This window comes from Suillus fuscotomentosus, assembly GCF_016647785.1.
Source record: "Suillus fuscotomentosus strain FC203 chromosome Unknown F5891scaffold_33, whole genome shotgun sequence".
NCBI classification, from domain to species: Eukaryota; Fungi; Basidiomycota; class Agaricomycetes; order Boletales; family Suillaceae; genus Suillus; species Suillus fuscotomentosus.
Window position 1 is genome coordinate 516,286 of NW_024539545.1, and position 24,837 is coordinate 541,122.

Here is a 24,837-nt window from a genome sequence, read left to right on the forward strand (position 1 = left end):
ATCTACTTCGTGGTGTGCCATTCGAGAATGTCAAGACAATGGGTCGTTGGAGTAGTGATGCATTTGTAGGGTACCTATGGAAGCATGCCTTAGTCATGGCTCCATTCCTACAGGACAAGCCAATATTAGAACCCTTCATGCGCTACGCTTTACCTCCACCCCTTTAATCTTTGGACTGTAAGTTTGCCTCACCTCCTTAAACTTGGGATTCAGCTGAGAGCCCCTTCAGTGACAAATTCCGTATTATACGGGCCACCCGACCTCCATAATATCCCGTATGAGACGGGCCAGCGGATCATGGGCCCATGTTGTGTATATTCTCGATGATGACGGATGGGCCGGGATGCATATTATTTCCGATGGAGATGGGTGGGCCCATGTATGCCAATGATATATATCCTTGATGTTGACGGATGGGCCGGGGGAATATGATCATTCATGGAGATGGGTGGGCCCATCTGGGTAATATGTAGAGTAGGATATTATAGACAGCTGGGCTGAAGAGAGATGTAAGGCAAATATTGTTATATAGATGGGCGGGCCGACGGGGGTGTATTACATATATGGGTGGGCCAAGGTAGGGGAATATTACATAGATGGGTGGGCTGACATGGGGTGTATTACATATACAAGTGGGCTGACATGAAAAGTATTACATATACAGGTGGGCCGACGAAAGAGATATCAAATAGACGGGTGGGCCGAGGGTGCGATAAAATATTTATTACATAGACAGGTGGGCCGAGGTGGGGTATAATTATATAGACAGGTGGGCTGATGTAGGATGTATTATATAGACGGGTGGGCCAACATAGGATGTATTACATAGATGGGTGGGCCGAGGTGGGGGATAATGCATAGATGGGTGGGCTGATGTGGGGGAATTGTACATAGATGGGTACATATATGGGTGAGCCTAGTATGTTCCATCAAGACATACAGCTGATGTAGCCACCAGCGAATCAAACATGTAGGATACATGTAAACTATGAGTGCATATACCTACCATCGACCACCAAATCTAAACCCCTAAGCACAAAAACATGAATCGACCATGTGTGGCATTGACCAATAATTGAGGACTGAAGTGGAAAAACCCCACACCTGAACCCTGGTGTGCAACATATCCTATTTATAAGCATGGACACCAGAAGCACAACACTCACAAAAATATATATGTCAAATTTTCAGTGCCAAACCCCAAACCGAGATGTACCAACCCCTGAATCCCGAATCCCAAGACTGCCAGGTCTCGGGTTTCAGGGTTCGGGGGTCCCGGAACTCAGAACTTGTGGAAATTTGGGGAGATCAATAAAATTTGATTTACAATCGAGTTTATTGACAAACACATTGACTTACCCATGTTTGAAATATATTTTGTTCTACATACCGAGTTCCGAGTTCCGGACCCTCGGACCCCGAAACCCGAGACCCAGCAGTCTCGGGGTTCTGGGGTCCAGAACTCAGAACTCGGTATGTAGAACAAAATATATTTCAAACATGGGTAAGTCAATGTTTTTGTCAATAAACTCGATTGTAAATCAAATTTTATTGATCTCCCCAAATTTCCACAAGTTCTGAGTTCCAGACCCCTGAACCCCGAGACTGCCGGGTCTCGGGTTTGGGGGTTTGGGGGTCCGGAACTCGGAACTCGGTATGTAGAACAAAATATATTTCAAACATGGGTAAGTTAATGTGTTTGTCAATAAACTCGATTGTAAATCAAATTTTATTGATCTCCCCAAATTTCCTGAGTTCTTACCAACCCCCGAAACCCGGCAGTTCACAATTTAGGGGTTCGGGGGTTGGTAAGAACTCAGGAAATTTGGGGAGATCAATAAAATTTGATTTACAATCAAGTTGATTCACAAACACATTGACTTACCCATGTTTGAAATATATTTTTGTTGTCTCACATACCGAGTGCCGAGTTCCGGGACCCCTGAACCCCAAAACCCGGCAGTCCACAATTTAGGGGTTCAGGAGTTGGTAAAATATGTATGGATATATGAAAGGTTGATTTAAACATTTTTGAAAGATGTCTCATCAAATGTCAAGTCCTGAGTATTGAATTCCGGGTTTCGGGACTCCGGGCTTCGGGACTCGGCACTCCCGAAACCCAGAAATCAAAACTCGGGACTTGACATTTCATATGCAACATCTTTCAAAAATGTTTAAATCAACCTTCCATATATCCATACACATTTTACCAACCCCCAAACCCCGAAATTGTGGACTGCTGGGTTTTGGGTTTTGGGGTTCAGGGGTCCTGGAACTCAGGACTCGATATGTGGGACTGGACAAAGATATTTGTCAGGGTTCGGGGGTTAGTAAAATGTTTATGGATATATGTAGGCAGATTCAAACATGTCTGAAAAATGTGTTTCATTTCAAATGTCAAGTCCTGAGTTCTGGGTTTTGGGACTTGGCACCTGGCACCTGGCACTCAGGGTTTGGCACTGTGAAAATTTGACATTCGGGTGTTAGGGTGTTCGGGTTTCGGGTGATATCTACCTCAATCTACAGTTTCTAGTTCTGGATATTGGAACTCAATGATTGAATCATTCAATTGTGGCATAGGTAACATGCCTTGAAAAAGATTTATGTACATATATCACTGAGCAATTATGTAGCCATTTCAACCTTCTCACCAGGATGATCAACCTTCACCTCAACCTCCATCTCCTCATCAGAAGAATCATATTCTGGCAGGAGGTTGCCTGGTTCATCCGGGACCACAATTTCACCGGAAAGCCCAAGACCTGAAAATATGTATGCAACATTTCCATTTTTGACTTGTTGCACTGATCACCAAGTTTCAAGTGCTGAAACCCGAAACTCAAAACCAGGTGTGCAACATGTTCATTGTTCATTTACATTACACAGATCATTGAGTGCTGAGGGCCGAATCCTGAAACCTGAAGCCCAAAAACATGTATGCCACATGCCCATCTACTCATTGCACAAATTACCAAGTGCCGAGTGCCGAAACCCGAAACCCAGTACTTCAAATGGACATGAATTCTATATTTGTATGTATTATCCATTGGTGTAGGGTTCAAATAACTTGGGAATTGTATTTGTCAGTGCTCGGTACTCAGTACTCAGTAGTTGGTGGTTGGTGGTTGGTGGTTGGTAGTCAATATAGGCAAATGATAATGAAAAATGAAAGTTGTTATTACGCTTAACTTCCTTACCGAAGGTTGTAGTCCGAGTCTAGGGGAGTGTATTGGTAGTCTTTTCTTGTCCATCAGTTATCATTTGACTGAGATATAAGCTAAAGAAATCTGAAACATTGGCAATAATGAAAAATGAAAGTTATTTGTAATGATATTTTCGGCCTGAATCATATATAAATGTGACTTCGTATAAAAGATGTCTATTGTCACTCTCCACACATATGTCATTTTGCCTATCATTACATCAATCCTTCATGAATCTTTCTAAGCTTTTAAGCTATTATAATGGATGTATATGGGTGTTATTCCAGGTCTCTGATCACATCACAGGCTTGTTATGTTGTATATCTCGACATAATGTGCAAGTCTCGCTATTAATATTCATTCTTTTATCTTTAGACTCACTCACTGCACACATGTATTTCATGTGTCATTATTGATGTTTTGGATTTCTTTAGCTTATATCTTGGTCACATGGTAACCAATGGACGAGAAAAGACTACAAATAAACTCACCTAGACTTGGACTACAACCTTCATTAAGCTGACTACTGATTCCTGGATACTGAGTATCACAACCAAATACTGAGTACCAATTACCATGTACCGAGTACTGCGTAATGAGTAACAAGATAACCAATTGACAAGAAAAGACTACCACTACACTCACCTGGACTTGGACTACAACCTTTGGTAAGGAAGTTAAGCATAATAACAACTTTCATTTTTTCATTATTGCTGATGTTTTGCCGAATGACAAGGAAAGACTACCAAATCACTCACCTTGACATGGACTACAACTGTCATTTTTCATTATCATTTGCCTATATTGACTACCTGAGTCTCGAGTACCGACCACTGACCACCAATCACCAATCACTGAGTACCAATCACCGAGTACCAAGTACCAAGTACCAAGCACCGAGTACTGAGTACTGACAAATACAATTCCCAAGTTATTTGAGCCCTACACCAATGGATAATACATACAAATACAATTTGTGTCCATTTGAAGTACCGGGTTTCAGGTTTCAACACTCGACACTTGGTGATTTGTGCAATGAGTGAAAAATGGACATGACCCAAAGCACTCGGAACTCAATGATTTGTGTAATGTAAATGAAAAATAAACATGTTGCATGCCGGGTTTCAAGTTTTGGGTTTCAGCACTCAAAACTCGGTGATTTGTGCAGTGAGTGAAAAATGGACATGTTGTGCACATATTTTCAGGGTTTGGGTTTCGGCCCTCGGAACTCGGAACTCAATGACTTGTGTAATATAATTGAACAATGGACATGTTGCACACCTGGTTTTAAGTTTCGGGTTTCAGCACTCAAAACTCGGTGATTTGTGCAACAAGTGAAAAATGGACATGTTGCATACATATTTTCGGGTCTCGGGGTTCGGGTCTCGGGTCTCGGCACTCAGAACTTGATGATTTGTGTAATGTAAATGAAAAATCAACATGTTGCATGCCGGGTTTTGAGTTTCAGGTTTCAGCACTCAAAACTCGGTGATTTGTGCAACAAATAAAAAATGGACATGTTGCGCACATATTTTCGGGTCTCGGGGTTTGGGGTTCGGCCCTCGGCACTCGGAACTCGATGATTTGTGTAATGTAAATGAAAAATCAACATGTTGCACACCGTGTTTTGAGTTTTGGCACTCAAAACTCGGTGATTTGTGCAACAAGTGAAAAATGGAAATGTTGCATACATATTTTCGGGTCTCGGGGTTCGGGTCTCGGGTCTCGGCACTCGGAACTTGATGATTTGTGTAATGTAAATGAAAAATCAACATGTTGCACACCGGGTTTTGAGTTTCATGTTTCAGCACTCAAAACTCAGTGATTTGTGCAACAAGTGAAAAATGGAAATGTTGCATACATATTTTCGGGTCTCAGGTCTCGGCACTCAGAACTCGATGATTTGTGTAATGTAAATGAAAAATCAACATGTTGCATGCCGGGTTTTGAGTTTCGGGTTTCGGCACTCACAACTCAGTGATTTGTGCAATGAGTGAAAAATGGACATGTTGTGTACATATTTTCGGGTCTCGGGGTTCGGGTCCCGGGTCTCGGCACTTGGAACTTGATGATTTGTGTAATATAATTGAACAATGGACATGTTGCACACCTGGTTTTGAGTTTCAGGTTTTGGCACTTGAAACTTGGTGATTTGTGCAACAAGTGAAAAATTGGAAATGTTGCATACATATTTTCGGGTCTCAAGGTTTGTGTTTCGGCCCTCAGCACTCGGAACTTGATGATCTGTGTAATATAAATGAAAAATCAACATGTTGCATGCCGGTGTAAAGAGTTGATTTCTAGTGGGCTTATACTAAGGGTGTTTACCTTAAGACTCCAAAGTGCGAGTGAGATGTTCGTCCCAAGGGACTGCCTGTAGAATTATCTCTCAATATAAAAGCAAGGGATATCTTGTTAAGATCGAAGGTGAGAGAAGAGAGGTATACCTCTGGTACGTTCAGAGATCCGAAGAACAGTCCGAAGTATCTGATGAATTGTCCGAAGCGCCCAGTATAGGTCCGATGTCTAGAAACAAAGGTCCGAGGTTGCGCGAAGCTTCTGGCGAGCTTCCGATGAAACAGCAAGGTTTCCGGTAAAGTCTTACAGCGGTTGTCGAAGTATAGGACTTTGCGTAGTGTAACTAGCGAAGCTCGTCGAAAGACTTTAAGGATTTTAATAGAAAAATGGCAGCAGTGACGCCAAACAATCGTTCCGAATGAACAAAGATCGATTGCGAAGTACTAAAACCCGGTGTAGAGACTCGTGCATCTCATAGTGTGATATGGCGCTTTACACTAGGGAGTATACAGCACCAACTCGCAGCATCACTCTGTGTACCATCCACAGTGATTCCTATATGACGTGCAGCTTTCCCGCGCAACGCGCGCCATGCGCGCACCATTCCCGCGCTTCACGATGTATACGCGCGCGCGCGTTCCCGCGCTTGCGCGCCCTATAGCGCCAGCCATCCAGATGCATCCATCCACTGTCCACCAAGCTCCCTAGTGCGTATATTTCCATTTCCTTTATTAGCATAGTTCCACCTTTATTTTTATCATAGTTTCTCACTCATATATATTTTTACATACCTACTCGGTAGCGCTTCGGCTCCGCATGAGCGCGCTTAGGCGCGCTATATAAGCGCCAGCAGTACATACTATTATTTACCTTACTTTTCACCCAACTTTACCTAGTACTTACTACTTAGAAAGTCGCAGTAGAAATCTATTCATTAGCACAACACATCTCACATCCTTTATCTTGCTTATATCTTCACATAAGTTTAGTCTCTCTTATTTCCGCTTACACGCGCGCGCTTTCCCGCGCTTCGCGCTAATACGCGCGCGCGCTCCCGCGCCTTCGTACCTTGCGCGCACCTGCGCTTTCTCGTGCTTCGCTGAAGCGTGTACCTCTAGATCTCCGCTGCACCTGCTTCCCCTTTAGGGTCGAATGCACTTGCCATCTCAAGTATCGCAGACTAGGCAACGCACGACCTACAACTTTTTAGATACAGTCAGGAGCATTTCTTTGTTCCTCTCAGTATTGTTGTTTCTACACCGGAAGTGACAACTACTAACTATGACTCGAAGCAAGGGAAGTGAAGTGTCCTGCGAGTACCTAGTGAGCCAGAATATATCCTATGACGTGAAAGTCCGGAATCCATGTAGGCGAAAACTGTAGCGAGATAAGACATCCAAAATGTAATAAGACTCAAGGCAAACCACTACAAAGATATACGTGTAATAACGTATGAGGAGCATATCTATACATATTAGCAAGTGTTTTCGACATACGTGCCCCTAGACATAATCAATAACAGGTAATCAATAATGAGAAACGCACCAGCGAAGTCAAATGGACTAGAACAGGACATGGTACGGAGGATTGGGAAAGCTAGGAAAGGCCTCAGAATCAGACGGACGACCTTCGGACGACTCAGACAGATGCGCGGAACTTTCGGAAGGTCAGAAGTGTGTCGAGGAGTATAAAACATGATTATCACCAGATACGTGTCCAGTGCCAGCCCGAGTGTTACACCGGGTTTTGAGTTTCAGGTTTCAGCACTCAAAACTCAGTGATTTGTGCAACAAGTGAAAAATAGACATGTTGCATACATATTTTCGGGTCTTGGGTTTGAAAAATAGCATAATAACAACTTTCATGTTTCATTATCATTTGCCTATATTGACTACTGAGTCTGATAAGGGACCCCTTGGATGATCCATTGCTCAATGACATACTACCTGATTGGAAGTGTGCTGGTTATCAGATATTCATTTGTTGACTCCCGGGTCCCAGAACTCGGAAGTCAGTACGGTTGACCCAAATTTGGGTGGTCGGAACTTGGTGTCTCATAGGGCAACACAAGCTTCACACCCCAGATTCCAAATTCTGCAAGACAACCTGTGCACCATCAAAGGCCATGTCAGGAGATCACCTGCTGCTCCAGGAACTCAGTAACTTTAATTTATTACCTCCTCTGAGTATGGTTGACCCAAAGGTTGGTAATCGGAACTTGGCTTCTCATAGGGCAACACAAGCTTTGCACCCCGGATTCCAAAATTTGCAAGACAATCTGAGCACCATCAAAGGCCATGTCAGGAGATCACCTGCTGCTCCGGGAACTTGGTAACTTTGATTTATTACCTCCTCTGATTTGGTTGATGTACAACTACCTCAGCTCCATCATGTCTACAATTATGATACACATGGGCCCACCCATCTATATTTTATACCACTCTCAGCCCACCCATCTAATTAATATGTGTCTGGGCCCACCCATCTGATACAATATTTTATAATACCCTCGGCCCACCCGTCTAATTTAATATGTGTCTGGGCCCACCCGTGAATGTGATAACAAGTACCTACCCATCTATCTCATACACATCTACCTTAATACACCCATCTGCATAATATCCAACTACCTCGGCCCACCCGTCTACCTAATATTCATGTACATCGGCCCACTCATCTACTCCATATATTCCCTGCATGGGCCCACCCGCCTCCATTGGGAATAATTTGCCTCCCGGCCCATCTGTCATAGTCGAGGATATTTTTATCATGGGCCCATGGTCCGCTGGCCCATATCATACGGGATATTATGCACGTCCATTCCCTCATATTATATGGAGATAGGTCACTATAATATGTGCAGCTGATGCTGGCTGCATCGTTCGCTCCTTATACTAGGGTATCTCAGCTCAGCTTTCTCCCTTCTTCAGGAGCCTCAAGGTGTGTTTCGGTCTAGAGCCCTTCAGGGCTTTGCCCAAATAAACACTACAATTACCTTACTTGCCCTTTGTTCAGACTTACTTGTCTACTTACATGCCTGTCACTCGTTACCTGTTACCTGTTGCCTGCTGCCTGTTGCCTGTTGCCTGTTATCTACATGCTCTTTAATATATTCATGTGTGTTCTTGAAAGTTCAATGTCTCATGACAATTGTCAATCTTTGAACTAGGAGCATAGAACGGTTCTCGGTTCTAGATCTTCCCAAATGGTCCAGTTCTGGTTCGACCTTCCCGAACCATTTCCGAACCCCGAACCCATTGTCGACTTCGACTTCAACTATGACGACGTCAAAGTGTCATCTTCTGGATTTGCACTATTGGTTAATTAGGCTACCTTTAGCCTTTTTGAAGGTTAGTACTAATCAATCAAACTCTCATTTTTTTAACTATCACAGGACACCTGTCTCACAAGATTTTCAAACCATGCTGATCCAAATCGTTGCCCACCATTCGCAGTTCGTGAGTGTCAATCCTTGTTCGAGCTCGAGCCATGCTGATGACCACCACACTGTGTCCACATCAGTGAATTCATGAGTCCATGATATGGTAGTCATGAGACCTATAGACCGATACAATTATGCTTTGCCGAATATATCTATGTATTCTAGAAGAAATTTGTGTTGTTCATAAATGACCATTGATCCGTGCAAATCTAGACTTAGAAGATGCGTCAATGACAAGGTTGAAGTATAGCGACATCATAGCAAGTAAAATACAATAGTCCAGCACCTTCACCCTGCAAGTCCATTCTCAGTTTGACTCATATGTGCTTCAGGTTCAAGGCCATCTAAGCCATTTTAATGGAAAGCCGCTTTGGCAATGACCGACAAATGTTCAGACCACGTGACTACAATGGGATGACTGGTAGCAGAATTGTACTGATGTTGGTGATTATCTACTTTATAATGTAATATATATCTTTCTCAGGATCCTCTCAGTTCACTGATGCAATGCCACCAGCACCATGCGCAAACGCCCAACACACGCCAGCAAGTGCTGACGTAGCATGAACACTTGCGGATGACACCAGGGTGCCGGAGATGGGAACAGCATGAGAGGCGGCACTCATTCTCGCTCGCATGCAGCGCATGTAGACTCGACTCTGGATGGGGAGTTGCAGTGAGTGAGTCTGTCAATCCTCCTTCGAGCTCGAGCCATGCTGATCCAAGTTGTTGCCCACCGTTCACAGTGAATAAGTGTGTCGATCCTCCTTCGACTTGAGCCATGCTGATCCAAGTCGTTGTCTGCAATTTGCTGCTGATCAAAGTTGTTGCCTGCCGTTCACAGTGTCTTAGTGAGTCCTTTTTACAATTGTTTTTTTTTCATGTTTCTAACTTAATATTTATATGTACTACCTGCAGGTAAATCTCACCCACCGCCTCTCGCTCAGGATGTGCAGGTGTTTTCTCGCTGTTCTGAAATGATGCCATCCTCTGTCTAAATGTCCAGCGTGCAGCCTTCATTGCCAAGAACTGCACCATCCTCACTTCCTACTTTCATGTTCCTCCCAGCATGTCAGCATCTTCAGCAACTACAGAGGCAGAGATGGGTATGTAGCTATGTCATTGGAGTAGCTACTCGATGTGTAAAGTAGTATTTCAATGTATTTTTTTTCACGCTCGCCACTGAAAATTTTCAGGTTCGGTTCGAGTGTGGACCAGAAAAAAACTGAACCGGACCACAGAGAACCGTTCTCTGTGGTCTGGTTCTTGGTTCTCGTCCAGGACCCTCTGAACGGACTGAACCGGACCACGGCAGCACTAGTTATGCTTCGCGTCCGAGTCGCACAGACACATTCTCTGTTCTTACCTTCACTATCTCGTTATTCTCAACGACAAGCTCGGTCTTTCACCCTCATTCATACTATACCCTGGATTTATCACCAAACTCTTTCTCGTCACTCTCTTTTAGTTTCATTCCTTTGCTCCAAAAACAGTCAAGTGCCCAACGGTTCTCGTCATTCCTGTGCACAGTGAGCTGCATATTACCATCTTTTATTCAAAACTAACATACTCTCACTCATTTCCATTACTCCTACCCTGTCAGGCTCAGCGCCACCATTCTCCGTCTCACTAAACCTTCACTTTCATAATAACCGAGGACCTTTACTCTCTTGTAGATAAAATACGGCCTTGTAGACTCATTTTGAATGTTGGTTGATTTCCCCACTACGAGCTCGCGCCAGATCCTAAGACAGTCCTTTCCCTTGAGCCAGGCAATTCCCTCATTGAACTGAATGCACACCTTATACCATAAAACATGTTTTTATTGGGAACCTTCACTGCAGTAAGGGAGTCTGGCGCAGGTCCTGGCGCATTGACTTGTAGACTGTAGTCCTATGCTGTGTTGCCGTAGTCGGACCTCGATAGATAGCCTCCTGCTATAGAGGTTTGGCCTTGGTAGTCCATGCCCGTCCCACCATTCCATCGGATTACCACTTTGTACAGCATCTCACATGATTCTGCCTGGTATTCCAAAATTCTGCAGTTTAATGATCAAATTTGAAATTGAAATGAGGCTGATATCAATATCGATGATGCCTCCTAGTACTTGTTTGTTGTAAATTGACTACATGTGTCAGCTGACCTTTTGCCTGGCATACATGCAGGCAAAGCAAGGTGATGCATCAAGTTCATCAGGAAAACCCTCCTGGGGAAAAAATGTTATAATTTTCCCTAAAAGTTCTAATTCAGATAACTCTATCTAATTACAAGAATTAGGAATAAAATTGCTAGAAGATGATAATGTTAAATGCAAATATCACAAAATGTCAGAAATCACTTGAATATACAAAAGTGTGTCTATCAAAATACGAATTCAATCAAAAATCATTACAATCATCCAGAACCATGGGACGCCCCACCTGATCCCAGCAGCCACCAGTGTTTAGCGCACATGCCCGGCACACGCCAGCAAAATGTTGACGTGGCTTGAACATGTGCAGAGAACACTGGAGAGCGCCAGAAGAGTGGAAGGAGGGCCAAGACAGGAAGCATGAGATGGAGGGTAGGATGTAGTGTAGGGCACGAGTGGTGGTCGTAGTAGCACGCTGCAAGGTTAAAGATAGTAGTAAACGAGAAAAAAAAACATGCACACCTAGAACAAGTGTCAAGCAGTCGCTGAACGACTGAGTAAAATTTTGTTGAAGTTCATCATTTGCACATATATGTTTCGCTCATGTGACTGTGTTGATATCGAACCATTTGCATGTATTTGTTTGGCTCGCATGACTTTGGTTTGAAATTTTTTTGAACTTCTGACGTCAATCCCTCATTCCTCAATGTTCAACGTTGTCAGCCTCAACCATCAAGCTGATAGGTATGTTTTAGGTTTTTTTAAAAGTTCTATCTAACATTTGTAACTACAAACTAGGTAGTTCATAGTCGTCCTTCCGCGCTCGTCGTTGGATTGTGAGTGTGTTGGTCCTTGTTTGAGCAAGAGCCACACTGATCCAACTTCATCCAAGTCGTTGCCCGCTGTTCACAGGAAGTGAGTGTGTTGATCTCGTTCCAGCAAGAGCCACACTGATCCAAGTCATTGTTTGCTGTTCACAGTGGGTGAGTGCATCAATCATCATTCGAGCAACCACCATGCTGATCCAAGTCGTTGTCCGCTGTTCATAGGAAGTGAGTGTGTTGATCATTGTTCGAGCAACCGCCACAAGTCGCCATCCACCGAGCCCCTTCAGTGACAAATTCCGTATTATACGGGCCACCCAACCTCCATAATATCCCGTATGAGACGGGCCAGCTGATCATGGGCCCATGTTGTGTATATTCTCGATGATGACGGATGGGCCGGGACACATATTATTTCTGATGGAGACGGGTGGGCCCATGTATGCCAATGATATATATATCCTTAATGTTGATGGATGGGCCGGGGGAATATGATCATTCATGGAGATGGGTGGGCCCATCTGGGTAATATGTAGAGTAGGATATTATAGACAGCTGGGCTGAAGAGAGATGTAAGGCAAATACTGTTATATAGACGGGCGGGCCGACGTGGGTGTATTACATATATGGGTGGGCCGAGGTAGGGAAATATTACATAGACGGGTGGGCTGACGTAGGGTGTATTACATATACAGGTGGGCCGACGTGGAATGTATTACATATACGGGTGGGCCGACGAAAGGGATATCAAATAGACCGGTGGGCCGAGGGTGCGATAAAATATTTATTACATAGACAGGTGGGCCGAGGTGGGGTATAATTATATAGACGGGTGGGCCAACATAGGATGTATTACATAGATGGGTTGGCTGACGTGGGGGATAATACATAGATGGGCGGGCCGACGGGGGTGTATTACATATATGGGTGAGCCTAGATATGTTCCATCAAGACATACAGCTGATGTAGCCACCAGCGAATCAAACACATAGGATACATGTACACTATGAGTGCATATACCTACCATCAACCACCAAATCTAAACCCCTAAGCACAAAAACATGAATCGATCATGTGTGGCATTGACCAATAATCCAGGACTGAAGTGGAAAAACCCCACACCTGAACCCTGGTGTGCAACAAATCCTATTTCTAAGCATGGACACCAGAAGCACAACACTCACAAAAATATATATGTCAAATTTTCAGTGCCAAACCCCAAACCGAGATGTACCAACCCCCGAACCCCGAAACCCGAGACTGCCGGGTCTCAGGTATCGGGTGTCCGGAACTCGGAACTTGGGAGAATTTGGGGAGATCAATACAATTTAATTTACAATCGAGTTGATTGACAACACATTGACTTACCCATGTTTGCAATATATTTTTGTTTAGACATACCGAGTTCCGAGTTCCGGACACCCGAACCCCGAAACCCGAGACTGCCGGGTTTCGGGTGTCGGGTGTCCGGAACTCGGAACTTGGGAAAGTTTGGGGAGATCAATACAATTTGATTCACAATCAAGTTGATTGACAAACACATTGACTTAACTATGTTTGCAATATATTTTTGTTTAGACATACCGAGTTCCGGACCCCCGGACCCCCGGACCCCGAAACCCGAGACTGCCGGGTCTCGGGTATCGGGTGTCCGGAACTCGGTATGTCTAAACAAAAATATATTGCAAACATAGTTAAGTCAATGTGTTTGTCAATCAACTTGATTGTGAATCAAATTGTATTGATCTCCCCAAACTTTCCCAAGTTCCGAGTTCCGGACACCCGACACCCGAAACCCGGCAGTCTCGGGTCTCGGGTATCGGGTGTCCGGAACTTGGAACTCGGTATGTCTAAACAAAAATATATTGCAAACATGATTAAGTCAATGTGTTGTCAATTAACTCGATTGTAAATTAAATTGTATTGATCTCCCCAAATTTCCCCCGAGTTCCGAGTTCCGGACACCCGATACCTGAGACCCGAGACTGCCGGGTTTCGGGTGTCGGGTGTCCGGAACTCAGAACTTGGGAAAATTTGGGGAGATCAATACAATTTGAGTCTCGCGTATCGGGTGTCCAGAACTCGGAACTCGGGGGAAATTTGGGGAGATCAATACAATTTGATTCACAATTGAGTTGATTGACAAACACATTGACTTACCCATGTTTGAAATATATTTTTGTTTACACATACCGAGTTCTGAGTTCTGGACCCCCCAACCCCAAAACCCGAGACCCAGCAGTCCACAATTCTGGGGTTCAGGGGTTGGCAAAATGTGTATGAATATATGAAAGGTTGAATGAAACATTTTTGAAAGATGTCTCATATCAAATGTTAAGTCCCGAGTTTCAAATTTCGGGTTTCAAGACTCCAGGTTTCGGGACTCGGCACTCCCGAAATCCGGAAGTTGAAACTCGGGATTTGACATTTGATATGAGACATCTTTCAAAAATGTTTCATTCAACCTTTCATATATTCATACACATTTTACCAACCCCTGAACCCCAGAATTGTGGACTGCCGGGTCTCGGGTTTCAGGGTTCGGAGGTCCGGAACCCGGAACTCGGAACTCAGTATGTGTAAACAAAAATATATTTCAAACATGGGTAAGTCAATGTGTTTGCCAATCAACTCAATTGTAAATCAAATTTTATTGATCTCCCCAAATCTCCCCAAGTTCCGAGTGCCGGGACCCCCGAACCCCGAGACTGCCGGGTCTCGGGGTCCGGAACTCGGAACTCGGTATGTAGAACAAAAATATATTTTAAACATGGGTAAATCAAATTTTATTGATCTCCCCAAATTTCCCAAGTTCCGAGTTCCGGGACCCCCAAACCCCGAGACCTGGCAGTCCACAATTTCGGGGTTCAGGGGTTGGTAAAATGTGCATGGATATATGAAAGGTTGATTGAAACATTTCTGAAAGATGTCTCATATCAAATGTCAAGTCCCGAGTTTTGATTTCCGGGTTTCGGGACTCCGGGCTTCGGGACTCAGCACTCTTGAAACCTGGAAATCGAAACTTGGGACTTGACATTTGATATGAGACATCTTTTAAAATGTTTAAACCAACCCTTCATATATCCATACATATTTTACCAACCCCCGAACTCCGAAATTGTGGACTGCCGGGTTTCGGGGGTCCGGGGGTCCCAGAACTCGGAACTCAGAATTTGGTATGTAAGACAACAAAAATATCTTTCAGGGTTCAGGGGTTAGTGAAATGTTTATAGATATACGTAGATTAATTCAAACATGTCTGAAAAATTTCGTTCATCTCAAATGTCAAATCCTGAGTTCCGGACTTCGGGACTCGGCACCCAGCAGTCAGGGTTGGGGGTTCGGCACTGAAAATTTGACATTCGGGTGTTCAGGTTTCGGGTGATATCTAAATCAACAACTTCGAGTTCTGCCAAAGCGTGAAACTTGAAACCCAGTGTGCAACATGTTGATTTTTCATTTATATCACACAAATCATCGAGTTCTGAGTGCCGAGGGCTGAGACCCAAAGCCTGAGACCTGAAAATATGTACACAACATGTCCATTTTTCACTCACTGCACAAATCACCAAGTTTCGAGTGCCAAAGTGTGAAACTTGAAACCCAGTGTGCAACATGTCCATTTTTCATGTACATTACACAATTCATTGAGTTCCGAGTGCCGAGGGCCGAAACCCGAACCCCGAGACCTGAAAATATGTATGCAACATTTCCATTTTTCACTTGTTGCACAAATCACCGAGTTTCAAGTGCCGAAACCCGAAACTCAAAACCCGGTGTGCAACATGTTCATTGTTCATTTACATTACACAGATCATTGAGTGCCAAGGGCAGAATCCTAAAACCCGAAGCCCAAAAACATGTATGCCACATGCCCATCTACTCATTGCACAAATCACCAAGTGTCGAGTGCCGAAACCCGGTACTTCAAATCAGTAGTCGGGTACTTGGTACTTGGTTCTGATACTTGGTACCCGAGAATCAGTAGTCAGGTACTTGGTACTTGGTTCTAATTCTCGGTACCTGGGAATCAATAGTTGGGTACTCCAGCCAATAGTCCTGAGTCCTGAGTACTGATATTTGGTATTCGGTAGTCAGGTTTGGAACTTGGGTCTTGGTTTGGTTATCATTTGACTGAGATATTGGTAGGCAATATTGGCACTCGGAGCTCAAATACTGACTATCAACTATCAAGTGTCGGGACTTGGTAATCGGTAGTTGAGACTTGGTGCTTAAATGGATATTGCATATATACATAAAAATACAAAATATGTTCCTATGTGTTCATTTCTAGGTGAACAGACTTTGGAATTATATCTCAATCATCTATTCAACAATAGAAACAATGTATCAGGAGCTCAGGACCATAGGGTAATCCTTTATTGTATAGTGTACCTCCCCCTCTTCTGGTGGTTCACCCGCTGGGGGTTTTCCCTGTAAAGCTGGACCTCAAGGACTGTAGGGAGTCTATTCCTGAGCATATTCGGAGTAGATATATCATATAACCAGCCCAGGACACACAGGATCCTTCTCCAGGAACAAAGCATAGACAATTGCACTTGTGACATTTTTTCACAATTTTCAGTATCTTGCCCTTGCATCCATGATCCAACCTTTTAATATATAATGAGCATAGCTTATATTCTTGCTTCTTATGACCAAGATCAGCTCACAATAGGCTGGAGTTTGTGAGCTAGTGTGCATACTTGCCATTTTGCCTGATAAGGGGCCCATGCCTTCAAAACATTGAATCTTCATAATCAGAAACCTGGGGTACATTTCAAATATCTTAAGTATCATAGACATAAATTTACAGACAAATCAACCAAGAATTGAGTACTGAGGAAGTGAAATGGGTAAGAAATTGAGTGTGGGAAACTTCAAAGACCCAAAGCATCGAAAATGGTTAGTTGAGCAGTGGTAGGACTTTAATGCTGGGTCAACTCATATTTTCACTATATCCCTTCTACCCACCCCCTACCCTCAGGGCAGTAGGCAGTATGGGTTCCTTGGGTAGTTTACAATCTATCCTACATATTTGTAATGATATTTTTGGCCTGAATCATATATAAATGTGACTTTGTATAAAAGATGTCTACTGTCACTCTCCACACATCATTTTGCCTATCATTACATCAATCCTTCATGAATATTTCTAAGCTTTTAAGCTATTATAATGGATGTATATGGGTGTTATTCCAGGTCTCTGATCACATCACAGGCTTGTCATGTTGGATATCTCGACATAATGTGCAAGTCTCACTATTGATATTCATTCTTTATCTTTAGACTCACTTACTGCACACATGTATTTCATTTGTCATTATTGATGTTTTGGATTTCTTTAGCTTATATCTTGGTCACATGGTAACCAATGGACAAGAAAAGACTACAAATAAACTCACCTAGACTCGGACTACAACCTTGATTAAGCTGACTACTGATTCCCAGATACCGAGTATCAAAACCAAATACTGAGTACCAATTACCATGTACCAAGTACTGCGTAATGAGTAACAAGATAACCAATTGACAAGAAAAGACTACCACTACACTCACCTGGACTTGGACTACAACCTTTGGTAAGGAAGTTAAGCATAATAACAACTTTCATTTTTTCATTATTGCTGATGTTTTGCTGAATGACAAGGAAAGACTACCAAATCACTCACCTTGACATGGACTACAACTGTCATTTTTCATTATCATTTGCCTATATTGACTACTGAGTCTCGAGTACCAACCACTGACCACCAATCACCGAGTGCCGAGTACCGAGTACCGATAGGGAATAGTGTGGGTGAACCCCGGGGTATGAGTAGCACTACCCCCACCCATACCCCATGATATACCCACACCCACCTTGTGGGTGTGGGTTTTTTGGTGGGTATCAGGGAGAAACTACCGAGTCTTGAGTACCAACCACTGACCACCAATCACCAAGTGCCGAGGACCGAGTACCAAGTACTGAGTCCCGAGTCTCGAGTCCCGAATCCCGAATCCCGAGTCCCGAATCCCGAATCCCGAATCCCGAATCCCGAATCCCGAATCCCGAATCCCGAATCCCGAATCCCGAATCCCGAATCCCGAATCCCGAATCCCGAATCCCGAATCCCGAATCCCGAATCCCGAATCCCGAATCCCGAATCCCGAATCCCGAATCCCGAATCCCGAATCCCGAATCCCGAATCCCGAATCCCGAATCCCGAATCCCGAATCCCGAGTCCCGAATCCCGAATCCCGAGTCCCGAGTCCCGAGTACCGAGTCCTGAGAACCGAGTACCGAGTACCGAGTCCCAAGTACCAACCACTGACCACCGATCACTGAGTGCCAAGTACCAAGTCCCAAGTACCAAGTCCCAAGTCCCAAGTACCGAGTACTGACAAATACAATTAGGTTATTTGAGCCCTACACCAATGGATAATACATACAAATACAATTTGTGTCCATTTGAAGTACCGGGTTTCAGGTTTTGACACTCGACACTTGGTGATTTGTGAAATGAGTGAAAAATGGACATGTTGTGTACATGATGTTGGGTTTCAGGCTTTGGGTCTCGGCCCTCGGCACTCGGAACTCGATGATTTGAGTAATGTAAATGAAAAATCAACATGTTGCATGCCGGGTTTCGAGTTTTGGGTTTCAGCACTCAAAACTCAGTGATTTGTACAGTGAGTGGAAAATGGACATGTTGTGCACATATTTTCAGGTCTCGGGGTTCGGGTTTTGGCCCTCGGAACTCGGAACTTAATGACTTGTGTAATATAATTGAACAATGGACATGTTGCACACCCGGTTTTGAGTTTCAGGTTTCAGCACTTGAAACTCGGTGATTTGTGCAACAAGTGAAAAATGGAAATGTTGCATACATATTTTCGGGTCTCGGGCTTCGGGTTTCGGCACTTGGCACTTGGCACTTGGTTATTTGTGTGATATAAATGAAAAATAAACATGTCACACACTGGCTTTCCAGTTTCACACTTTGGCACTCGAAACTCAGTGATTTGTGCAGTGAGTAAAAAATGGACATGTTGTGTACATATTTTCGGGTCTCGGGGTTCGGCCCTCGGCCCTCGGCACTCGTAACTCTATGATTTGGGTTATATAAATGAAAAATCAACATATTGCACACTGGGTTTCAAGTTTCACGCTTTGGCACTCAAAACTCGGTGATTTGTGCAACAAGTGAAAAATGGAAATGTTGCATACATATTTTCGGGTCTCGGGGTTCGGGTTTCGGCACTTGGCACTCGGAACTCAATGAATTGTGTAATGTACATGAAAAATGGACATGTTGCACACTGGGTTTCAAGTTTCACGCTTTGGCACTCGAAACTTGGTGATTTGTGCAGTGAGTGAAAAATGGACATGTTGAACAATGGGTTTCAGGGTCTCAGGTTTGAAAAATAGCATAATAACAACTTTCATGTTTTCATTATCATTTGCCTATATTAACTACCAAGTCTGATAAGAGACCCCTTGGATGATTCATTGCTCAATGAAATACTACCTGATTGGAAGTGTGCTGGTTATCAGATATTCATTTGTTGACTCCCGGGTCCCGGAACTCGGAAGTCAGTACGGTTGACCCAAATTTGGGTGGTCGGAACTTGGCATCTCATAGGGCAACACAAGCTTCACACCCTGGATTCCAAATTCTGCAAGACAACCTGTGCACCATCAAAGGCCATGTCAGGAGATCACCTGCTGCTCCGGGAACTCGGGAACTTTGATTTATTACCTCCTCTGAGTACGGTTGACCCAAAGGTTGGTGATCAGAACTTGGCTTCTCATAGGGCAACACAAGCTTCACACCCCGGATTCCAAATTTTGCAAGACAACCTGTGCACCATCAAAGGCCATGTCAGGAGATCACCTGCTGCTCCAGGAACTTGGTAACTTTGATTTTATTACCTCCTCTGATTTGGTTGATGTACAACTACCTCAGCTCCATCGTGTTTACAATTATGATACACATGGGCCCACCCATCTATATTTTATACCACCCTTGGCCCACCCGTCTAATACAACATCCCATACAACACCCTCGGCCCACCGGTCTAATTAATATGCGTCTGGGCCCACCCGTATAATACAATATTGTATAATACCCTCGCCCCACCTGTCTAATTTAATATGTGTCTGGGCCCACCCGTGAATGTGATAACAAGTACCTACCCATCTATCTCATACACATCTACCTTAATACACCCATCTGCATAATATCCAACTACCTCGGCCCACCCGTCTACCTAATATTCATGTACATCGGCCCACTCATCTACTCCATATATTTCCTGCATGGGCCCACCCGCCTCCATTGGGAATAATTTGCCTCCCGGCCCATCTGTCATAGTCGAGGATATTTTTATCATGGGCCCATGGTCTGCTGGCCCGTATCATACGGGATATTATGCACGTCCGTTCCCTCGTATTATATGGAAATAGGTCACTGTAATATGTGTAATATCCCGTATGATATGGGCCAGCGGACCATGGGCCCATGATAAAAATATCCTCGACTATGACAGATGGGCCGGGAGGCAAATTATTCCCAATGGAGGCGGGTGGGCCCATGCAGGGAATATATAGAGTAGATGAGTGGGCCGATGTACATGAATATTAGGTAGATGGGTGGTCGAGGTAGTTGGATATTATGCAGATGGGTGTATTAAGGTAGATGTGTATGAGATAGATGGGTAGGTACTTGTTATCACATTCACGGGTGGGCCCAGACACATATTAAATTAGACAGGTGGGCCGAGGGTATTATAAAATATTGTATTAGATGGGTGGGCTGAGGGTGTTGTATGGGATGTTGTATTAGACGGGTGGGCCGAGGGTGGTATAAAATATAGATGGGTGGGCCCATGTGTATCATAATTGTAGACATGATGGAGCTGAGGTAGTTGGACATCAACCAAATCAGAGGAGGTAATAAATCAAAGTTACCAAGTACCCGGAGCAGCAGGTGATCTCCTGACATGGCCTTTGATGGTGCACAGATTGTCTTGCAAATTTTGGAATCCGGGGTGCGAAGCTTGTGTTGCCCTATGAGAAGCCAAGTTCTGATCACCAACCTTTGGGTCAACCATACTCAGAGGAGGTAATAAATTAAAGTTACTGAGTTCCTGGAGCAGCAGGTGATCTCCTGACATGGCCTTTGATGGTGCACAGGTTGTCTGGCAGAATTTGGAATCTGGGGTGTGAAGCTTGTGTTGCCCTATGAGATGCCAAGTTCCGACCACCCAAATTTGGGTCAACTGTACTGACTTCCGAGTTCCGGGACCCGGGAGTCAACAAATGAATATCTGATAACCAGCACACTTCCAAGCAGGTAGTATTTCATTGAGCAATGAATCATCCAAGGGGTCCCTTATCAGACTCGGTAGTCAATATAGGCAAATGATAATGAAAACATGAAAGTTGTTATTATGCTATTTTTCAAACCCGAGACCCGAAAATATGTATGCAACATGTCTATTTTTCACTTGTTGCACAAATCACTGAGTTTTGAGTGCTGAAACCTGAAACTCAAAACCTGGCATGCAACATGTTGATTTTTCATTTATATTACACAGATCATCAAGTTCCGAGTTCCAAGGGCCGAAACCCAAACCCCGAGACCCGAAAATATGTATGCAACATTTCCATTTTTCACTTGTTGCACAAATCACTGAGTTTCAAGTGCCAAAACCTGAAACTCAAAACTGGGTGTGCAACATGTCCATTGTTCAGTTATATTACACAAATCATTGAGTTCCAAGTGCCAAGGGCCGAAACCCGAACCCCGAAAATATGTGCACAACATGTCCATTTTTCACTCACTGCACAAATCACCAAGTTTTGAGTGCTGAAACCTGAAACTTGAAACCCGGCATGCAACATGTTTATTTTTCATTTACATTACACAAATCATTGAGTTCCGAGTGCTTTGGGTCATGTCCATTTTTCACTCATTGCACAAATCACCAAGTGTCGAGTGTTGAAACCTGAAACCCGGTACCTCAAATGGACACGAATTGTATTTGTATGTATTATCCATTGGTGTAGGGCTCAAATAACTTGGGAATTGTATTTGTCAGTACTCAGTACTTGGTACTTGGTACTTGGTACTCGGTGATTGGTGATTGGTGGTCAGTGGTCAGTACTCGAGACTCAGGTAGTCAATATAGGCAATGATAATGAAAAATGACAGCTGTAGTCCATGTCAAGGTAAGTGTCTTGGTAGTCTTTCCTTGTCATTCAGCAAAACATCAGCAATAATGAAAAAATGAAAGTTGTTATTATGCTTAACTTCCTTACCAAAGGTTGTAGTCCAAGTCCAGGTGAGTGGAGTGGTAGTCTTTTCTTGTCAATTGGTTATCTTGTTACTCATTACGCAGTACTCGGTACATGGTAATTGGTACTCAGTATTTGGTTGTGATACTCGGTATCCAGGAATCAGTAGTCAGCTTAATGAAGGTTGTAGTCCAAGTCTAGGTGAGTTTATTTGTAGTCTTTTCTCGTCCATTGGTTACCATGTGACCAAGATATAAGCTAAAGAAATCCAACACATCAATAATGACAAATGAAATACATGTGTGCAGTAAGTGAGTCTAAAGATAAAAGAATGAATATTAAGAGCGAGACTTGCACATTATGTCGAGATATACAACATAACAAGCCTGTGATGTGATCAGAGACCTGGAATAACACCCATATACATCCATTATAATAGCTTAAAAGCTTAGAAAGATTCATGAAGGATTGATGTAATGATAGGCAAAATGACATATGTGTGGAGAGTGACAATAGACATCTTTTATACGAAGTCACATTTATATATGATTCAGGCCGAAAATATCATTACAAATAACTTTCATTTTTCATTATTGCCGATGTTTCAGATTTCTTTAGCTTATATCTCAGTCAAATGATAACTGATGGACAAGAAAAGACTACCAATACACTCCCCTAGACTCGGACTACAACCTTCGGTAAGGAAGTTAAGTGTAATAACAACTTTCATTTTTCATTATCATTTGCCTATATTGACTACCAACCACCAACAACCAACCACTAACCACCAACTACTGAGTACCGAGTACCGAGCACTGACAAATACAATTCCCAAGTTATTTGAACCCTACACCAATGGATAATACATACAAATATAGAATTCATGTCCATTTGAAGTACCGGGTTAAAAATATTCAAGAAATTGCTTGCAGCCTATCAAAATTCATCATAGGGGCTATTTCAGCTGTAGGACAGAGTTGCAGCAGAGTGAGAAAGGAATGCTAAGAAGAAATATTCAAAATTGATAGATAGCATGTCTAGAAGAGTGGCAGAAGTGATTAGAGCAACAGAAGGTCACATAAAGTATCATAATTATTGAGATTGTGTTGATCAAACTAAAAGTCAAAAATGTGTCTCAATGAGTCACCAAATTAAAATAGCCATATCTGCACATGATGACATCAGCTTCCCACACTATAGGGAACTCAAATGAGGCTAAGAAGTATAGCTTTATGTGATTCTTCTGATGAGGAGATGGATGTTGAGGTGAAGGTTGATTGTCCTGGTGAGAAGGTTGAAATGGCTACATAATTGCTCAGTGATAGATGTACATAAATCTTTTTCAAGGCATGTTACCTATGCCACAATTGAATGATTCAATCATTGAGTTCCAATATCCAGAACTCGAAACTGTAGATTGAGGTAGATATCACCTGAAACCCGAACACCCTAACACCCAAATGTCAAATTTTCACAGTGCCAAACCCCGAGTGCCGGGTGCCGGGTGCTCAGTCCCAAAACCCAGAACTTCAGGTCTTGGCTTTCCGGTGAAATTGTGGTCCCAGATAAACCAGGCAACCTCCTGCCAGAATATGATTCTTCTGATGAGGAGATGGAGGTTGAGGTGAAGGTTGATCATCCTGGTGAGAAGGTTGAAATGGCTACATAATTGCTCAGTGATATATGTACATAAATCTTTTTCAAGGCATGTTACCTATGCCACAATTGAATGATTCAATCATTGAGTTTCAATATCCAGAACTAGAAACTGTAGATTGAAGTAGATATCACCCGAAACCCGAACACCCTAACACCCAAATGTCAAATTTTCACAGTGCCGAACCCCGAGTGCCGGGTGCCGGGTGCCAAGTCCCAAAACCCAGAACTCAGGACTTGACATTTGAAATGAAACACATTTTTCAGACATGTTTGAATCTGCCTACATATATCCATAAACATTTTACTAGCCCCCGAACCCTGACAAATATCTTTGTCCAGTCCCACATCGAGTCCTGAGTTCCGGGACCCCTGAACCCCAAAACCCAAAACCCAGCAGTCCACAACTTCGGGGTTTGGGGGTTGGTAAAATGTGTATGGATATATGGAAGGTTGATTTAAACATTTTTGAAAGATGTTGCATATGAAATGTCATGTCCCGAGTTTCGATTTCCGGGTTTCGGGAGTGCCGAGTCCCAAAGCCCGGAGTCCAAAAACCCAGAGTTATGTCAAATTTTCAGTGCCGAACCCCGAGTGCCAGGTGCCAGGTGCCAGGTGCTGAGTCCCGAAACCCAAAAACCCGGAACTCAGGATTTGACATTTGAGACGAACATCATTTTTCAGACATGTTGATATGAATCTATGTATATCTATAAACATTTTACTAACCCCCAAGCCCCGAAATATATTTTTGTTGTCTCACATCCCGAGTTCCAAGTTCCAGGACCCCGAAACCCAGCAGTCCACAATTTCAGGGTTCAGGGGTTGGTAAAATGTGTATGGATATATGGAAGGTTGATTTAAACATTTTTGAAAGATGTTGCATATGAAATGTCAAGTCCCAAGTTTTGATTTCTGGGTTTCGGGAGTGCCGAGTCCCGAAACACGGAGTCCCGAAGCCCGGAGTCCCGAAACCCGGAATTCAATACTCAGGACTTGAC

General features: G+C 43.4%; 2 protein-coding genes across 2 annotated transcripts; one reads left to right on the forward strand and one right to left on the reverse strand.

Moving 5' to 3' along the window:
* Positions 1 to 8,706: 8,706 nt before the first annotated feature.
* Positions 8,707 to 9,034, forward strand: F5891DRAFT_1189886 (uncharacterized protein; the record flags this gene model as incomplete). Its single annotated transcript, XM_041367227.1, has 3 exons — positions 8,707 to 8,820; positions 8,896 to 8,959; positions 9,024 to 9,034. The coding sequence occupies 3 exons, from the start codon at positions 8,707 to 8,709 to the stop codon at positions 9,032 to 9,034; spliced, it is 189 nt and encodes a 62-aa protein (XP_041225011.1).
* Positions 9,035 to 10,534: 1,500 nt separating this feature from the next.
* On the reverse strand, positions 10,535 to 11,496 carry F5891DRAFT_981196 (uncharacterized protein; the record flags this gene model as incomplete). Its single annotated transcript, XM_041377086.1, has 5 exons — positions 10,535 to 10,688; positions 10,745 to 10,828; positions 10,862 to 10,981; positions 11,087 to 11,149; positions 11,396 to 11,496. The coding sequence occupies 5 exons, from the start codon at positions 11,494 to 11,496 to the stop codon at positions 10,535 to 10,537; spliced, it is 522 nt and encodes a 173-aa protein (XP_041225012.1).
* Between the last annotated feature and the right edge of the window lie 13,341 nt (positions 11,497 to 24,837).